We start from the raw sequence: 17618 nt of genomic DNA on the forward strand, positions 1-17618 counted from the left end.
CCATTAAGTTGCTCCACCAGCACCCTTCACATTGCCTTTTAGATTTTTTTTGACCCTGGCATTTGTTTCTTATTTTTTGAGACTTCAGTCTTAACATCTGCATGGGGCAGCAGATGAACCAAAAACATAACTCGTAGGTCAAGTATCAGGCTGGCTATTCCCTAGACTTTCTCTGCTAAGCTCCACTCTTCTATTGACTTTTACTGTTGATTTCTTTCTGGTTGTCCTCTGAACTATTTATTTCTGTTGTCATTCATCCTTTTTCTTGTGAGCGTTTCCCATCCTGTTAATCTCTGTTAATGCAAAGAAGAATATGTCGCTTCACTTTTGTAAGAGATTCAATTGATGTTTCTTTAATTTCTATGGGTACTTTGTTATGCCTCATCTTGGTAAAAAGTTTTCTGCTACTGACCTCAGTAAGTGATTCTTGCATGAGTGCACAAGGATGTTAGCCAACCAGCTGTTTGCTTCTACTCGCTTTGACTCACTCTTTCTGTAAGTTTGCAGCAAGCCTCTGCCAGCAGGAAACCTTGGCAGGTCTCCTGAACAAAGCCAAGGGAAGGGACTGTATAGATTTTCTAGCTTACACTTTGTGGCAAAGCAACTTTGAAAAGTTTAGACTTAAGGAAACCAGTAGCTGATTTCTGATGATAAAGTTTTAATTGTTTCTTATTTGTAGTGAGTATTCTCCTGTGTTTGATTTGCACTACAGCTGATTACAGGGCTTTTTGGGGAAGTGCAGGATATACTTCAGTAGCTTTGCTCTTCCTAGGAACATGTTCCTGGATTTAGAAGTGTGTGAGCATGGTTCCCCTATTGTGAGCCTGATAATATAATTTCTGCTAGCAGCAAAAGTATTTGAAGAGTCAGGAAGTGATTATTTTACAAAATTAATTAAAAGTCATTGTGGAAGGTGGCTGTAGAGAAAACTAAAAATGTATCTTCTATATTTGGAATACACATCTGTTGCTACCCGTGAATATCTGAGGATGAGCAGATATTGATACGTGGAGTCAGCTGTAGGGTCACATCCCAGAGTACAACTTAGCTTTGTTTTAAGATGAAATGAGAACTGGGCACTCAAAACATAGGCTGCTAGTAAGGGAAAGTGGGACCCAATAAGTAGGGCAAGAGCTGTTTGTCTTCATGAGCAATTTGTGGAGAGCTCCTTGCTAGTAAGGAGTTAACAGCTGGTAGAGATGGATTCAGGAATATATGTCTAAATTAAAGAAAGGAGCTGAAAAAGAAGGCAAGGGACTAAAAAGATTGCTTGTATGGCCTGTGAGTTGAGGGTGTTAAAGTTTGAACAAGTGATGAATAATATCTTAGGATTGTTGTATGCAGGAAAGGCTGTTGCTCGGTCAACCAGGTTTTACGTGCAGGCTTACTTTTTGTGGAGAAACTGTCCTGAGAAGAATAGGAATCTAAAAGAGAAATGTTAGCCAACCCTAAAGAAAGACGTGATGACACAGTAGTTGATCCTGTAAATTTATGTTGTATAACTCTGCTTAAACCACCTTCTTTCAAAAGGAGCCCAAACTCAAGTACTTAGAGAAACAACAGTAAGTTTACAAGAGAAGAATGTGAATGAAAGCGATTGGACTGGGCCCAGTGTGTATATTTGTACTTTAAAATCACAACTGAATAATGAATGTACTGATTTGGCAAAGAGAAGACTGGGGCGTGTGTGTATCCACGTTGGTTTCCAGAGTTTATGAATTGCTTGTTTATATATTAATATTGTGCTGGGTGGAACTGAGTTGGTGCAGCATGCTTGGAGAAGCTGGATCAAGGCGACAGCATTTATGTAAATGTCCTCCAACCTTCCAAATAGTTCATGGGGGGAATACACCATTCCTTCAGGGAGTAAGACTAGACTCCCATATAAAAAAATCCCTTGACTTTAATTGAATGTTTCCAACTTACTTGAACTTGTAGTATCCACACAAGTAGACTATTTATGTAAAAAACAAAAGGGAGAGAGAAAGAAAGAGGAAAAAAACAACCAGTTAATGGGATCATCCAGAAGTTCTACTGTGTGATGTGCCTGATGTTTGTGAATTTAAAAATTATTACACTGAAAGGGTTTCTTACTTATGTGTTTTTTTCCAGGCAGTTCTGGTAACAAGACATTCTAGCCATCAAAATTCACCTTCATAAATTAAGCTAGAACAAAACAACTCTCTTCCAGCCCCAATGCCAGTGAGTGATGACAGATTTCTGGGGATTTTTTTATCCTCTTCAGCCTTGATTTTTATGAACTTAATGTCTGAGTTGCTGTCAGGTTCTGGCTATTTTGCTGTGCTACCTCAAAGATTCATTGTGTGGTGAACCATTGCCACAAACTGGGGCTCTGTCTCTGTGAGGCTTCATCTGTTGTGAACCCACCAAATTAAGTTGGTTCCTGTCCTAACAATTGCTTGTTGGAAATGAGGCTGGAACTCCATTTTATCTAGTTACCCAGCTGGTTGCTTTGCTGAATTATCTTGGGTACTGGGGGGGGTCCCTGTGTGACTCATCATTAGCCCCTGATCTGGGAGTTCCTAAACTTAATCCATCTCCTCTTCCCCTAGGATCCCTGTCAGTCCCTTGGCTTGTGAAGAACAAAGGCTTTACAATGGCCTCCTGCTGTATTTGCTTCAACACTATGAGAAGCTTTTTGTTGACCTGACCCCTTGTTTCCCACAGAGGCAAGCAGATGGCCTTCAGGTGAGAAAGCTACATTAATTGATTCAGCAAGTAATCAGAAGTGCTTCATTAGGTTGGCACTTAATGCAAATATATTTGCTTATACATAGTGTAATTAATGACTATAGCTTGTTTCTAGCAATGTACATATTCATCATATGCCTAAGCTAGAGGGGAAACATGAGTGTTTAAAATTCTGATTTCGAAAAAATTGCAAATGCAAAAGCAAAAGGTCAAGAATAAAATCCCAAGTTGTTCCACTTTAAATATCTTAATGCTGAGCTTTGTTAGATCAAAGCCACTGGATTTTTCTTCCAGTGAAGAACTCTTTATTTTGCGTATGTGTGTTTGGCTATATATTGGTGATGCAGGAAAAGCACAACCAGAAGGGTGAAACCCCTCTCACCTTTCCAGATCTCACTGTGTATGTTTCAGCCTCTCCCAGGGCACTTTTTTTTCTAAACATCGTTAGTACTTCGATTCATTTTTTGCACTTTTTTGTCAAAAACCTCCTGGTGGAAGAAGCATGATAGATGAATGCTGGTTTAAGGAGAAGGTCAATATAAGTCTTGTTATCAGTCTGTGATGAGATGTATCATTGCTGCTTAACTTGAAATTGATTTTTAGAAAATGACATGAAGAAAATGTAGCAAAACCTACAGCTAAATACTGCACTTTGTGGTTACAACACATCCTTATGGTTCATGACTGGGTCGATAGCAGTGTGCCATATCAGGTGAAGGATTATGAGAGATTTGCATTGCATGTAACTGTAGGTCATGCTGCTCATGTTTGTGACTCCTTAATTACCTGACTTCTTTCTCCAAGTATCTCTGTGAAGGAAAATTAGTAGACTTCTAATACAAAGTCAAATTCAGTATTTAGGGGATATTATATATCTCAAAATGAATATTGAGACTCTAATGCTCCTTGGAACCTCTTAAAATGAACCCTGTACAGCCATAGGTACAGAGGGCAAAATACAAGGATGTTTCTGAAATATTCCTGCTATGTCACAGGACGTGGCCCCAAATCTAGAACTAGGATTGTTTCACACAAAGACAGTCTTGGATCCTACGCCTCCAGCTCCCCTTAATCTCTGGAGATGTCCCCACTACCATCTTTGAGAATTCCTGTAACCTGTACTCACATGAGCGCGCAAGATGAAAATTTTACCTGTCCTATTATATCTGCTTCTGCTTGCAAAGCTAGAAGGCACGTCAGCAGCTAAAGGAAATTGGAAAGGTATTAGAGAAGCCAAGAAACCTGGTTTTCTATTGCAGTGCTTTTGTTTTAGAAGCAACTTCACTCCCTGTAATTCTGCAGAATGTCACAGTCTGTCTGGGATTGTGGTGATGTGGGAAGGAATTCTGCTGAAAAGTTCCTTTCAAGTTCTTTAATAAAACCTCAGACAAGGCATAGCCATGAGGCACTCTCCTGCTCTGAGGTAAGCTTATGAAAGAAATCCCATCTGTGGGTGAGAAGGGAATTCAGTATTCTGTGGTTGATCTTGTTTTTGTAATTTCTGGCAGGAAACCCAGCACATTGGATAGGTACCCTTCATCTTTCATAATATAACAATTGCTCAAAGTCCACAGGACTAGAAACATCAAAGTTAGGTTTACAAACTAAACATATTAAAAGTGCGTGTTCCGATTCCAGCAAAGCAAGCAAAAAGTGAAACGGCAAACCTGGCTTGGATCCCTTGTTGCTTCCTGGAAATGAAACTTGCTTTTATTGGCTGTTTCTCATCAAGTAACTTAAAGGAGTTACACAGATACTTCCATTTGGACTACTTAATTTCTGTGACTTTGTTGTTCTTGTTGGGGCGCCTTTTGTGTGTTTTCCACTTCAACTATAGATGTTACCCTAATTAATTGAGCTTTAGCAAATTAAAGCCATACTAATCTGGCAGGCATGTCATACAGCTGACGTGGGTTTAACCTTCAGTTGTGTTGTTTGTAGGCTGAGAGGGGCAAGATTGACTGTTCCTGAGCAGAGCTCTCAGTATCTTGAAGTGCCAGGAGTCACCCTGCTTACTCTATGTCTGCAGGCTGATTCAGACTGACAGAGTGGGAGAAGAATTTGCAAGTTATTGAAAGGCAGCAGTCTAACAGTTCAAAACCTTTACCTTGGGCTGGAGAGTGGACTCTTCACAGCCACCTATTCCATCTAAGGGTAGTGGTTTAAAAGATATCCAAGTTACTATGTATTTTAGCTTATCCTTTTTTCCTTTTTCCTGGCCATACGTTGTACATTTTTTATTCTTAAAATATTGTTGAAATGCTGTAAAATCCTGCCAGTTTTGTTGGGGTGCTTTGGGGTTTTTTTGTTGTTCTGCATTTTTTTTTTCTTAATTTCCCCCCCTGAGAGTTCATTAGCATATAAAGCTGTCTTATAACCTTCTGTCCTAGCTCACAAACTGCACTAGTACGAAACTGTTTTTCCTGTTTGGCTTAAATCATTCTTTAAAAAGCAGTTAGACGCTTTGGTGTTTGTTTTGACCTGAGGCCTCTCTAGATAACTGTGTTTAACTTGAAGCATATCACTAGCTGTGTTAGAGGTGTACAAGATTAGCTAAACTTCCACAGCACAATTAAATTAGGTACCAAACCTTGCTAATAGCAATTTGTCATGCTGCTTGCCCTCACCGTTTCTGAATCTTAACGTTCTAGATAAAAGTTGACTATGAATATTTTTGCATCTAGTCCAAGAGTGTTTTTTTCCATATCTCCTTTTTGTACATAAGTCATAGATAAATCCATCCTGAATTATGCACACTACCTTTGTCTTGCAAACAAAGCATGTTTGCAAGCTTTGTGGAAGCATGACTTTGTGGGTGTGTGCAAGCTACTGCATGTATCTCCGTCAAAGCATGGGATGAATTAGAAGAAAAGGCCAACACCCAGAGGAAATGAGTCTCACTTCTTATGGTTTTTTTCTTCCTTTGTACTTTTATGTATGCTTCACTTTATACCAGTAAGGCTGCAGGGACTGCCTATTGATTGGATGCCATGTAGCTACTCCCTACAATCATGGAACCCCATTATAAAGGGATTGCAGGGATCTGAGGGGGCTGGGGATGTGGAGCTGGACGGTATCCTGGACCTGCAGGTTGACCACAGACACCTCAGAGTGAATTTCTGAAACTGCAGTGTGGTTTGGAGTTGGTCGGAAGAGTGCAACTGAATATTTAATGGAGACTTTATTTACTCAAATTACGGTTTTGTTGGGAAGGCTTTTGTGGCCTGGAGAGTTTAGTCAATCTCAGGTTTTTAGCCTTGTTCAAACGGAAGGTGGAAGTTCTGGCATTAACCCTGTTTTGGGAAAAAAAATTGTTTTCCCTCGCTCTTGTCTGAAGTTGCCATAAAAAAGAATTGCGGTCTCCCAAGTGGACTGTCCTCAATTTAGAGGACAGCAGTAATTTAACTGCTGTATGCCTTTGCTAACCCCATGACAATGCCTGCGGAATTAGTTGAAAACATTTGGAACAAACAAGCAGACATTATCTCCTGATCTAGTAAACTGAAATTTCCAGGTTAGACTAAATTACCTTGTCAAAATAATTTTTCTTGGGTAGGAAAACATAGTTCCAATTCCTATTTGTGGTTCTTAACAATTTTTCTGAAGTTTAAACTGGTACAGGTCTTCATAAATGAAAGAAAATAATGTTCTTTGATTAGCAATGATAAATTTTAGTTGAGTTTAGATGTAAACACAGCAAATTCTGTGTGTACCATGTGAACTGCCAGGAGATTTTTTAATGTTTCTGAGGGATTGCTGTTACATTATAGAAAGACTTCTTCATATCATTTCCCATTCCATAGAAAAAGTGTTTTCACTAACCTTTGTAAACTTAGCAAAAGCATGGACTCATTAAACATTAAGTTTTAACTTTTGCATTTGAGTACTGCCCAAACCAGAAGACTGGATAAAAAATGCAATACACCGAGGATCAAAGCAGGTCCTGGATCTCCACAAAAATTGTGGGCAATGATAATAATAAGGATGTTTTTTACTTTTCTTCTGGATAAACAGTGCAGGATATTTTACTGACTGTAGCATAAGGATTTGATAAAGACCACTGTAGCCTAGGCAAGTGTGACTTAACCAAAGTGGATGTGGCTGGAGTACTCATTAGTCCTTCTGGGTCTTCAGTGCCAGAGCCTTTCTGCCTGGTGGAGGGCACAGGGCATGGAGAGAGCGAGGTGCTATTTCTGTGCAGCGCCTGTGATCTGCAGCAGGCTGTTCTTTGTACTGGAGATCTGTAACTTGGAAACAACGAGCATGCCTGGTCTCCATTTTTAGCAAACTGCAGGGTGCAGAGGGAATGTTGCTGATTTAATGTTTGCTCCAGCATTGCTGGGGGTTTCCCTTGACTTGCTGTATGAGCACGCTGGGATGCTGCTGTCACTCTTCAACCTCTTTCTATGACTTAGTGGATTTTCCCACTATCCATTTTTGTCTCTTCCCCCTCCCTCCAATATGTTGATTTTTACAGTTCAATTTTTTGGCTGGGAAGGCTGCACTAGGAGAGAATACTGGCAGGACAAGGTTTGCTGTGTGTGACACGAAGCACACCATTGGCTGTGCTTTAGTGTAGCAAGCAGCTTGAGCGCAGGAGAGGGAAGCTGGTCAAACAGAAATCCTGTGATTCTTTAATGCAATCAGTGATGCAAGAACAGAGCTCAGGCAATCACACTAGCTGATTACACTGATCGCTGTCTGTCATTCAATAATTATATAGTGTGAGAGGGGAAGGTCTCTCTAAAACTGGTTGCTGATAGAGACCTTTTCTGGCTTGGGAAAAAATGTTTTGAAGACAGTGTGCTGTACAGCAACCAGCTAAGTAGAGACTCGTCTTTGTTACTTCTCAGTCTGTGAATGCCTGTTTTCAGTTTTGCTGTGAACAGAGCACCTCAAAAGCCTCTACCATAGTCAGGCTCACAGAACTTATGTTGATTGCAGATTAAGGAGTTTTATCTCCAGTTTGTGAAGGAGAGGAATACTTAACGTGTTCAGAGCAGAAGCTTTGCTTACTAAGATCAGCTATGCTGCAAGGGAGAGGATTATAATTAATCAGCTAGTGTACATGTTAGGATAACACAGATTTCTGCTTTCAGAGGATCTGTGTGATCTTCCTCTGATGTTTTTAAAGTTTACCACAACACCTAAACCTAAGACTTGTGGCTCTGAGATTTTCAGACTTCTCAAGGTTGCAATAGAGGATGAAGGTGGCAGCGTTTTCTTCCACTTGGTGTCAGCATTGTTCTCTCGCACTCCAGAGCTGTTATTTGCTTTGAACATAACCCTTTAATATGTTCAGAGTACCTATCTTAAAATTAGGTATTATATTTCTATTTTTGTAACATATCAGAACATCAGCCAGTTCCTTCCTCAGATGATTACTGATATCAGAGAGGCATGAAGGAAGGGTATGAATTCACCTCCAAACTATTATGAAATGCAAGCCTTTTTTATTTTATGCTCATGTAACCTTCCTTACCTCAGCAGGGCTACCAATAAAATCTCTTACCACTTTTGTATTAATTTCCTTTGGTGTACATGAGCAATTTGATTTGTTTTCTGATGATCACGGCTTTTTGAAAAAGCATCATCAGAAGTAAAGTCTTTGATAGGAAAATAATCTCTTGGGAAATTAAAAGTGTTTTTACTGAAAGGCTTGTGATATGTAAGAATCAATGTAAGCCTCAAAATATTTCAGCCTTTTTACTTGTCATTTTACTTGTCTTCCCCCCGCCCAATGACATTATTTTAAACTGGCTCTTCATTTCATGCAGGGTTAGGGATGGGAGTTGGAAATGTTTTCAGAAAAGCAGGGAAGAAATGTAGAATAAAATACAAACCTGAAAAGAATTCCACTGTCAGAAAAAAAATCAAAAGAAGAAAACACTGTTTTTCATTTAACTGTAGTTATTTGTACTTCATTTAATTGTAGTTAGTTGCAGAGCCATGCAACAGTGAATTTAATAGGAATATTCTGATGGCACAGATTCCCCTCAAGCTGCCTCCCCTGCCTCAGCAATTCCTAGACTGCTTTTTTCCTTTTTATTTAGCTTATTTAATCTATTCTAGCAAAGATGCAAACGTGCTGAAGTACTTAAACAACATGAATTTGGGGAAGAATAGGGCTAACACTTATCATACTTGCATGCAGAGAGGCTTGGCTGAATCTTGAAAGCATATTAGCATGTTATATCGTAAAGCGGTTTAGCGCTCTCCCAGTTTATTTGGGGATTTGCTGTAAAGCACAATCTGCAGTATTTAATGTCTTTGCTTCAAGTAAAAAAGGAAATGCATGTTCGTGAGTCAGCATTTCTGCTAAATAGTTTCCAGAACTATGAAACTAAGTACTGGGTACTTTTTATTTTGCAATGGAAAAGGAAAGGGATGAAATATGCCTGTAATAGAAATACAAATGCAGTTGAGATGACAAAAACATGAGAAACAAAAGGAAAGGTATGGCAAAGTTGCATGCTGCACCTGTTCCCCAGGGTTCATGGTTAGATAAGTTTAGTCCAAGTATTCCTGATTTACTGATATGGCTTTTTCCCCCGCTCAAAAAAATAGAAGAGGAAAAAAGAGATGGATTTGTGGAAAAAACTGGGGAGGAACAAGTGGAAAAAACCTGTAAGAGCATTATGGAAAAACCATGATATTTCAGAAAGTTTTAATAAGAGAAAATACAACTCCTCCATATGTGCTTTTTTCCAAATGCATTTTCAGTCAGTTCAAAGACCAGTTTTAATTTAAACAAGCATTATCTGCCGTTTGGCTTTGGATGCATGGCTTGGCTTGTGGGGCTGGTACTTTAGATGGATGCTTGAAGCTGAGGTTCTGTCAACAACCTTAATTCTGACCTTTGAATTTTCACTGACCATCTGCTTTAATTAGATGTTGCCCTATTTCCAGAGGACTGCAGATGTGCATACAAGGATTCTGGCTAGTAAAGAAATAATAGTGTGGGCCTTAGTTTATTCTGCCGAGTGGTGAGGTAGTCAGCTGTGCCTGGAGATGATCATATTCAAGGATGCTGATCAGGACTGACTTTTTCTCTAAGCTGTTAGGAGGACAAGGAAATACTTGAGGGGCTTCTGCTGTTTGATCCAACATTGCTTCCAGTATGTGACTGGAGGTTTGCCTGGGAGGAGTTGGAGTCACTGTCTGCGCGCAAGAGCAGCCACAGGGGCTCAGCTTTCAATTACTTTGGGAGAACCATCATACCAGTGTCCATGCACAGAGCGCTGGGCGGAGCGGGGAGCTGTTTGCCAAATCCCCAGGTTAACACCAACCTGCCCTCCATCTTGCCCATGGGGTGGCCGAAAGAATCAGAGGTTTCCTAAGGAGAGGCTTCATAAGGAGGGCTGCACAAGATGGGTATGTGGGTGTAAGTAGAGAAGGTCAGGAGATGGCAGGGAGCTTTTTACAGATCCTATACTCTGTAGCTTTAGGATTTTTGTGTATTTTATTTATAGTCTTTTTTCCCACCCACCCAAAACATTAAGCTGAATGTGACTACCTTGGAAGAAAAAAACAAAAACAAAAAACTTTTTGGTCTACCAGAGTGTCTATGTGATGGCTTTAGTATTTTTGTAGAGTTGTGGTGGTGATCAAGTGAAGAAATGACGATTTATAATTCTTTGCCTGATATTATTTTAGTTCTTTCCTTTCTAATTTTATTTTCAAACTCTCTGGGAGTCACATGGACAGCTTTGAGTTTCAGAGTCTTTTCATCAGTCAATACAAGAGGACCATGAAGCAATAATAAACAGTGAGTTGAATTTAGATATATGAAGCACACTGGAACTGAAAACCATACAGTACCTCTAAAAATCTGTCTTTTGCATATTTTTCACTAGGAAAGTATAGTAAGCAATCTACTGCTAAATTGCAGGGAATGATGGATGAATGGAATGTTTCCTTTATTAAATATCTGATCTGCTGCTTTTCTTCTAACTCTTGCTTTCATGTTGTTGATGTTTAGTCTAACCAAATTCCTAGCTATTTTGCCAACCATTTATATTCTATAATGCTTTCCATGCTTAACCAAAATGTGGCTGGAATGGGGAGTGGCAGAAGAGGGAGATAAACTGTGTTCAGAATTAATATTAAATGGGCCTATAGAACAGTACAGAAGAGCTGTATCTACTTAATTACCCTTTGTGACCAATAAGCACAGTTCATGTAAGAAACTTAAGCAACTTGTGAAAACTGCTGTTGACAGACCAGCAAGCTGCTGTATTCTAGATAATCAATGAGCTGTGCATGCCTGCCTTGTCACCTGCCCTTATTAACTTGTATGTTACAAAGAGAATAGACTTTTGTTTTTTCAAGTTGTAAAATAAAGATGCCTCTAGCAACTTTCTAGTTGCAGGTAAATTTGTCAACTAAACCAAAATTTCTGGATCTGCCTGAAGCATGAGTTATTTATTAGCAGCAGCAAACAATGTTGACTATTTTTCCAGCATTCCTTATCCCCTGTATTCACATGGCAACAAAATCATTGTACTTTCTGACCAGAGAGGCCATAAGTAGATGAAATCTAAATCCAGATCCATGTAAATGTCATAACTTACAAAGTCGATTTAGTTACAATATCTATAGCAAATCCAGATCTATGTAACCATCATTTTTTATGAAGTCTGTTTTTCTACAGTCTGTAGCAAAACAAAGAGATTAATTCATTCGTATGCTTTATATTCATGGACACGCTGTTTCTGAAAATTGTGCTTAGGCATCTCCTAAACCATGATTTAAAAAAAACAAACAAACAAACCAAAACCCAAACAACTTTGCAAAGAAAAGATTTGCTCTGATTTCTCTTTGTAAACCTTTTGTTAATACCTGAGTACATATTTCTAAATGTGGTTGCTGCATTTTCCTCCAGTGAAGCCTACTTTATTTCTTTAAAGGAGAGAAGTTGATATCGAGTCAAAATCAAGGCAAAAAAAAAAAAAAAACCTTTATGTGCAGAAGAGGAGGGCAGCAGTTTTTATATTCTTATTAAGCTGTCTCTCCTGAGCAGCTTGGCACTGCAACAGACACTCTAGAAAAGGAAAATAAACTCTTCAAAGTGGAATGTGGTAACTTCAATTAAAGGACAGGTCAGTTTTTAAGAGTACTGAGGGGAATGATGGATCTCTTCAGCTTCTTCCCACTGAAGAGATTCTACAATATGTATTGTTCCCTTCTTTTAAACTTTAATATAGCATGGGATTTCTTTTTTTAATCAGCTGTGGAGTTGAAGGGCTGCTGCTGTCCCTGTATGGTCTTCAACTGTGGCTTTTCAATTAGTTTAAAGGGAGAAAAAAATTAATAGTGGGAAATAGCAGGATAAATTAATTCTTTAGTATCAATTTACAAATCACTTCAATGAAGAAGTTGAGAGTGGAGTCCTCATCTCACCCTGTTGCAGCTCTTCCACTCAGAACAAAATATTAATCCTGGAAACTGCTACAAGGTCTTCAGGTATATCCTTTTTCCTTTTCCCTTTTCCTTCTACCAACTTTTTTTTCTTGGAAGTGAAAGTGTGTTATATACTATTTGAAACTTTTGCTGTTACAAAGTAGAACAAACACTTGGCATTAAAGAGTTTATTTCTATTTCTTCTTTCTTGTTAAATTAAAACCAAATGAGGAAATTTTCACTATTCCGACACAGTTAACACCTGTTAAACTATTGACTCTTTGTCTAATATGACACTAAAGCAAGAAGTAGTCACCCTTCTTGTTATAAATTAGGTATTGTACTAATGGAGGTGATGTAAATTGCTTATTGTGAAGAGGGATGGCAAGGTTTCTCCCCTACCTCAACGCATCTCAGCCTTGCGCTGCAACAAGAGCTGCAGAGGGTTTTTTTCCTAGGAGGGGAAAATGTTGGAGAAAATCCTAGTGTATGTCTTGTTCTTCATTGGCTGTCAGTTGTCCTTTGGGTAGAGATGGAAGGCCTTAGCCTAAATGTTAGAAGCCCTCAATGGATCAGTGCCCAACTATTCCACTAAAATGGTTGTTCCTGTATCACTTCTGCTCTGATTTGTGTAGCTGATGTTGTGGAGGCCCCTGGGTCTACTTTTGACATTGGAATGATCTTGTGGAGGAGAGAAAACCATTCCTCAACCAGAGTACTTTCAAGGCATTTTTACAAGATGAAATATTTTACTTATAGCAGAAAATGTAGTATGCTTTTGACAAAAAATATCAGCTTATTGTTTTCTTGTGCTTCACACGTACAACAGGCAACCTCCCACCATAGCAGAGGCGGAGAACGTGTTTCATCGTGAATAATGCTATGCCAGTCTTATTACTCTAGGTGGTGCTTAGATATTATCGTAGCAGGGTGGAATATCTTCAGCGAACTGGAACAAAGATTTTGAATTACATAACAGTGACTTATTGAGATTTTTCACAAGGTATCTGCATTTTGTCCTTGAATAGGCAAGAAGTCAACAAATTCCAACCAAAAAAGCTCACCATGCAAGTAAAACCACGTGAGGGTTTGAAGGCATGATTGATTTAGCCCAAAAGTTAGCCCAAAAGATTTGTTATCTGAGGCAGGTATTCCATGGTAATCCTTGGAACACATTGTGAATTAACCATGCACTTGGTTAATTCACCAATTAGTAGCAAAGCATGGGTAGTGCTATTTTTTTTTCTTTAGTCTGATGCTAAGTGATACTCTGCAGAACAACCCAGTGCTGTGCAGAGGTGCTACTGCTAGTTCTGCATTACTCAGCAGGCTGGATAAAGCAGGGTAAATTAGTTTGGACTAGCTATTTAGCAAATGGAACTGCTTTCAGTACGTGTGGTAGTGTTGTCACTACATGTTTGTTTCCCAGATACGTAGAGGTTCCCAAATGTCTTATGCATTTATCAATTGTTTTTAAATGATGGAGCAAAACAAGTTCAGAACAACTAGCTGCACTAGGGATGCAGCCAGCGAGTCTTTCACCTACTTATTTTTGTTTGTATAAAGTGGACAGGAGTTCAAAAGGGTGACTGCAGTCTCAACTGAACCTTTGAATAAAAGCTCTTAAATGCCAGGAAAAATATTGTATGAGGTTTCCTCAATATTGTCTTTCTTACTAAAGAGAGTATTAAAATAAAGGACCAAAAAATGGTCTGTAAGGAAGAACATTTGTAAGCACTTATCTTGCCCTCGCCATTTTGAAGACTTAAAACCTGATCTGAAGCGTAATCCAGAAAAATACATCAAGAGGATTTGTTCATAAGCATACAGTGCATTGACATCAGCAAACTCTTATTATGACTGTCATGTTCCCTGTCTTGAAGCCTCATTCTAATCTTCTGGCAGCATTCGAGTTCAGTGCTTTCCATTCTGATTGAATTAATTAGTGAAGTTTGGATAATTCCCCAATTCTGAAATCGTCAGGTTTTTTTTAACAGGATGTTTTTAAAGGACATTTTTGCTCTAGTTAATAACAAGTAAGACATCTGACTGCATTTCTGTGTTGTTTAAATCAAAAATACATTGCCCATTTGGAAGCAGAGAAAATGGTAAATGAGACCGATATTTATGTACTTATCTTGCCTTTAAGTTAATCTGCCATTACTAGTCTTGAGCCTTTCAGGTTGCTATAGAAACTGCCACAGCCTCCGACTGTGCTTCCTCCAAGACTTAATTGCATTCTGAGTTTCATACGCTCTGTATTAACTGCAGCATTGGCAGACGCGAGAACATTGCAGAATGAGTTGAATTAATGGTTCAATATGATGTATGCATTTTTTAATATTATGTTTCCATACCCCTTTTCAAATTTTCCTTTACTAGCTGGTTAAACTCTTCTGTAACATGTAGTGATACCACAGGGATGGTTTCTCCCTGCTGCCACTATATTTGATTTTTTCCATTCTTTGATGCTGTGAGAGTAGCTGCAAGAGTCATTAGCCTTAGGGACTTTTTTGTTTTTTGTTTTTGTTTTTTGTTTTTTTTTTTGTTTTTGTTTTTGTTTTTGTTTTTTTCCTTAGAGAAGTCAAATTATTCTTGAACTACCTTAGTTCTGCTGAAGTTTTTCTGAGACTTCTTCACCTCTGTGAAGGCAGACAGGACAGTGCATACCTGCTATCTCAATAGCTCTGGTAAGCTTGTGCTGACTCAGTGCTCTTTACCACATGACTTTTGCTTGACCAGCGTGGGTCAAAGATAGGCAGTTTTTCAGCTAACCCTGCTTTTAGGTGGGAAATATCAATTCATCAAGGTAGAAATTGAATATAGCTGTATGCAAGGTTTGATAAGGCTTTTCTGGGAAGAATTTATTATATCTTTGATGGAATTTCTCATCAAAACTAGACTGAAAACCTATCTCATTCAACAACCAAATCTCAGAGATCTGCTTTCCCACTCAGTTCTCAGCACGATGATGCTGTCAGTGCAAATACACTGTTCTTGCTGATGCTGCTCTGTTCTCAGTGGGGATGAACATTGGGAACCAGTGGTTAACATCACTTGCCTGTGTTCAATGGATGTAAGTCCAAAACTTCATAATAAAAAAAGCAATCCCCACAGTTCTCTTCTTGTGCAAAAAGAGGAGGGAGAATGTATCACAACAGAGGAAGAGAGCAAGCAGTGTGTATGTATTTCCAGCTCTTGTTAAGCCCTCTGTCTCGGCTCTGCTTTGCTTGTGCTTAGTAGGTAAGAGATGGGTAAGAGTAGCACAGACACCTTTTGTGCACTGTTGCTGTTAGACCTGGGAAGTTTCCGTACTTGTGTTAATGCTAGCCCAAAGATGGAGTTCTATCCTCATTCAGAACATTAGAGACACCCCACTAGTGGTGAATGGACAAAGTCATGCTGATGCTGAGAAATGTGGCAAAGTGAGAATTTCACTAATATGGTGCTTAAAAATGTTCATGCACATTAAATAGTGCTTTTAGATGCTGAATATCTAAAGACAGCTTAAATATATCCACTACAACTTTTAAACTTTTTAAGTATCCTTTAAAATCTGACCTTTTGTGCTAATGTCTTTCACGTGATTCACAATTTTTTTCAGGCTTTGTCATTCTCTGTACGTGCTACGTTGCTTGAATTATGTATTGATGGTCCCCCATGAAAATCTTTGTAATTGTCAAGTAAGCCAAGGTAGCTTTTCTGGCCTCAGCCTTACTGCTAATATCTCTCTGTGAATTTGTGTGGAAATTTTTGTTCTTTTTTAGTTCTTTCAATAAAAAAGATCAATTAGGAAAGGAATAAATTATTACAGTATTGTCAGGATTAATCTGAACTAATTTAGGCAGTTTTGCAGCACTCATTTTAACTCTCTTTTTTTTTCTCATATTCTTTTTCATTAGCTATTTTATACTTCTTGCCACAAAACAGTGCCCTTCCTGACTCAGAACTTAAATCTCTTCCACAACATCTCAGCCTTCCTTTTTAGCTTCTCTGTAAAACGCACGTGTTAGAGAGCTGGATTTCCCTGCCAGGTCTGGCTCAGGTTACGTTTCCTGGATTGCCCTACAGAATGTCAACATATATTCTGAAAATCTGTGTGTGCTGGAGACCTTCCTCAAATGTTCTAAAAACACTTACTTTGGGATGGGATTAATTTGGATTTGAATGTAAAGTAAGTATTATTTGTTGGCTCCTCATCATTCTTGAGAAGCTAGAGAGTTGCCATGTCTCCAAGTTGTCTGTCTGCAAGAACTGTTTTCCAGGCAGTGACAGCACTTCAGCTACAGAAAGCACTCCTTGCAATGTCTCTGTAGGCATTCAGAACAAAGACCTTGCCTATCAGCTAGACAGCCCAGTGTGGAAGCCTTGACACTGGTTTTCCACTGTTGCTAGCAATTGTAGTAAAGAGAAAAGACTCATTAAAAGTCTGAAAAGTGCCAACAGCAGGTTGTTTTACTCTGCTGTAGAACGTATTGCAAAAGCTTTTTTTCACAAGCCATAATTTCTTATGATTTCTGTAGTTTGCAGTGGTTATAGGGTGTTCCTATAGCTGAAGGTATGCTGAGAGTAGGCTGTTCCTAAGGACACATAGCATCTTTAGAGTATAGGTGGCTGGATGTTTAGTGTACCTCCGGGGTCACATTAGCTCAGGCAGTTCTGGTTAGGGTGTGCAGCACTTCGTTGCAGAGGGGCACTTACCACTGCACTTTGCTTCTCATGCCTTGCCAAAACCTGTCTTCAAGTACCTATTGTTCATCCTTCCTTCCCTTCCCCATCCTGTGGGAGAAAACTGACTCACAACCAGCTCTTGTAGACTATCCAGAGGTGGGCAAAAAGTAGGGATGCTTCTACTTCACAACCTTTGTGATCTCCCTTGTTTATCTGACCAGATGTAATGCTACTCCGGGATGTTTGTGATGGAAGCCTTACTGTTTCTGGGATCAGGGAAGATAAACCATGCAAGCTGCTGGCAGAAGTCAGGGAGAGATTTGAGCCAGGTTGCTTAGTGGATAGCGGAAAGATTAAACCTTGTAATTGACTTTAAGCTTTGGTTTCTTCTCCTTCCCGTGTTTCTCAGTATAAACAAAGAAAAGGTGGAGTGAAACTTGACCGTAAAGAGAGTTTTGGATAAGCAGGGGTACTGCTGAAATGGTTCCTACATATCCCGGGCAAATATCCCCACTGAGAACAGGGTGCACATGTAGAGACAGGCCATTCAGCAGATCTGCTCTGGAGTTCTGTGTCACTATTTTTGTTTGGTGCACTAAATGCAGGCTCCTATAGCACACGCTGAGTGAGCTGGAAGATAACATTGATAAAATGTGGGTGGAAAATAGGCTCTGTAGGGCTAAACTTTTAAAATTCTTGAAATACAGACCTAGGAATTACTCTTAATGTGATTTCTGCCTCTTTACCCCCACTTGCGCCTCCAAATTCAATCCCCAGTGACATTTCTACTTTCTGTCTTAATCCTGCTCACCTCAGCGGCCACTTAATACATG

The 17618-nt window shown here is 39.2% G+C and overlaps 1 protein-coding gene across 1 annotated transcript in view; it reads left to right on the forward strand.

The window, feature by feature from the left end:
- Window positions 1–17618, forward strand: part of FAM13C (family with sequence similarity 13 member C) — a 133395-nt gene that overhangs the window by 7339 nt on the left and 108438 nt on the right. Inside the window, exon 5 of the mRNA XM_064464779.1 lies at window positions 2574–2709. Coding sequence (XP_064320849.1) covers window positions 2574–2709 — 136 coding nt within the window. The remainder of the gene's footprint in view (window positions 1–2573; window positions 2710–17618) is intronic.

This window comes from Phalacrocorax carbo, chromosome 13 (genome assembly GCF_963921805.1).
Source record: "Phalacrocorax carbo chromosome 13, bPhaCar2.1, whole genome shotgun sequence".
Lineage (NCBI taxonomy): Eukaryota > Metazoa > Chordata > Aves > Suliformes > Phalacrocoracidae > Phalacrocorax > Phalacrocorax carbo.